Source organism: Cebus imitator, unplaced genomic scaffold (assembly GCF_001604975.1).
Source record: "Cebus imitator isolate Cc_AM_T3 unplaced genomic scaffold, Cebus_imitator-1.0 Scaffold75, whole genome shotgun sequence".
In the NCBI taxonomy this organism is placed as follows: Eukaryota; Metazoa; Chordata; class Mammalia; order Primates; family Cebidae; genus Cebus; species Cebus imitator.
The window spans coordinates 5,810,010-5,812,402 of record NW_016107390.1 but is presented as its reverse complement, the minus strand read 5'-3'; the positions used below and the strand labels follow the sequence as shown (position 1 = coordinate 5,812,402).

At 41.5% G+C, this 2,393-nt stretch overlaps 1 protein-coding gene across 1 annotated transcript in view; it reads left to right on the top strand.

The window, feature by feature from the left end:
* Positions 1–747: 747 nt before the first annotated feature.
* The window catches only part of WDR64 (WD repeat domain 64), a 147,655-nt gene continuing 146,009 nt past the window's right edge, over positions 748–2,393 (top strand). Inside the window, exon 1 of the mRNA XM_017532117.2 lies at positions 748–1,033. Coding sequence (XP_017387606.1) covers positions 889–1,033 — 145 coding nt within the window. The 5' untranslated portion in view covers positions 748–888. The remainder of the gene's footprint in view (positions 1,034–2,393) is intronic.

Sequence of the window (2,393 nt, the reverse complement as noted above, 5' to 3'; positions counted from 1 at the left end):
ATTTTCATATCCAGTACAATGGCAAGAATCAGTGCAAACATTTTATTTTATTTTTTTTTGAGATGGAGTCTTGCTCTGTTGCCCAGGCTGGAGTGCAGTGGTGAGATCTTGGCTCACTGCAACCTCTGACTCTTGGGTTCAAGTGATTCTCCTGCCTCAGCCTCCCAAGTAGCTGGGGTTACAGGCATTGGCCACCACAGCAGGCTAATTTTTGTTTTTTTAGGAGAGACTGGCTTTTGCTGTGTTGGCCAGGCTGGTCTTGAATTCCTGACCTCAGATGATCCGCTCGCTTCAGCCTCCCAAAGTTCTGGGATTACAGGTGTGAGCCACCATACCCGGCTGAACTTTATTTTCCATGGCACTGTGAGGAAGGCAAAAGGTTTGAGGTGAGAAGAGATAGAAGAGGGAGAAAATATTATCCAGTTTTCTTACTTGGTCTTTACTCATTCCTTTTCCCTGTCAAGCAGTATACACAACACACACACACACACACACACACACACACACACACACGCACACACACACACACACACAGTCTGTGGGGAAAAAAATTTCAATCTCCTCCTTATGAAGGAAGTAGGATGTTACAGAGATATTATGATGCAATGAGGACCCTATGAAGGCCACGGATAACATTGTGAGGTCAGGATTTTTACTGAAATGTTTGCCTATAAGAAATCCATCAGACCTAAATCAGCTTTCCTTCCTGCTAACATCCTAGTGGCAACTCCTGCTACTACCCACAGTATGGGATTTTGAGATCAAAGGAATGAGACCTAGGGCAAAAACCGAGATAGCAGGGAGGCATTGTAACAACTGGAAGGTTTTCCAAATTGGTAAAATTGCAGTATTCCTTCTGCACAGAAGTAAAAGATTCCCTATGTCCCTATGGATATCAGGGAGAAAAAGCATCTCAACACAGCATGTCGGATTAGCAATTTCAGAAAGTCCTTGAAGGGGTTTGAAAAATTGATTGAACAAACAGTAGCTCAGAAAAGAGATGAAAGAGCAGGCTTATTTATCCATAAAGAAGGTAAGATCAGTGATTACAAGACAGTCCGACTGGGTCTGTCAATTAGAACTGGAAAATGTTTTAAGCCATCAGAGAGAAGCATCAGAGTTTAATGGCAAAGAATGGGTGCTGAGAGGGACTGCTGACCTGAGTTTTTGTTCTTTCTGTGTCCCTACATAACAAAGTGGACATGGCGAAGCTTTTTTTTTTTTTAACTTCTCTGAATCTAAGTTGCTTCAATTGTAAAACTATGGGACTGGACTAAATGATGTCCAGTATTCTTCTGTAGACATTGCCATTTGGTTGACCTGGGACTCTCAGGAGTGCATAGCACTGCTCTTTCTTTGCCTAAAGGTATCTTGAAACCATAAGGACTTTCATAGGAAGTGCAGCTTCCTGCCTCACTGTGATTCCATTGTCTTGGCCACTCTCCGTATCTCTAGACAGGAGTGATCTTGAGGATGCAAGCTAAGGAGAATATGGTGGACAGTGATCTTACAGGAGGATTTGCAGCAGAGATGCCAGTGCATAAGCAACAAGGTTCAAGGGGAGTGGTGTAGTGTACAGCTTTGGGGCATTGAGGACAGCTGAGAAAAATAAAGCTAAAGGGCAGAGTGAAAAACTAACAGAACAAATCCTGCTGTTGCAGTGAAAGGAACAGAGATGATATAACTACTGATGAGATAGTATAGCCAGCCTCTCAGTGTGCCAGACTGCATAGTCATATGTAAGTGAAAATCTTGGCTTTGGGTGTTCAAACCTAAACTGGTATTAAATGAATAGTATTTAATAATTTATAGTCATTTTAATCAATGTAATTATGTTCATTTTATTTGTGAAAAAATGGGAGCTGAAGATAAATCATTTGCCCAAGTTACCCAACCTCTAAGTGTTAAAGCTTAGACTCGGACCTTTTGGATATGCTTTTTAGATGATTGCAAACTTGACCAGGCTTTCTAAACTACTCGACAAAACTTGCATTTTTTCTTAGTCAGTTTGTTTTGCCTCTTTCTAGTTGGTTTTTCAAACCCTTGCCACTTTTTCTGAATTCTCTATGGGATCTCTGCTTCTGTCAGCCAAGTTTTCTATATCACAGAAGAAAGCAATGGCAAAAGACAAGACTCTCCAACCTCCTTTTTCCACTTCCGAATCACTGAAAGCAGTCGTTGTCCTTCTTTCTATTTCTCCTCCCCTTCAAGGCTACCAGTTTGCTGCAGCTTCAAAATCTCCTTTTCCAGTGGATTTGTCCTCTCAATCTAAAAATATACGCAAGCGTCATGACCTTGGCTTCCTCTTTTCTTTTTCTTTTTTTTTTTTTTTTTTGAGAGGAGTTTCCCTCTTTTTACCCAGGCTGGAGTGCAGTGGTGAGATCTTGGCTCAC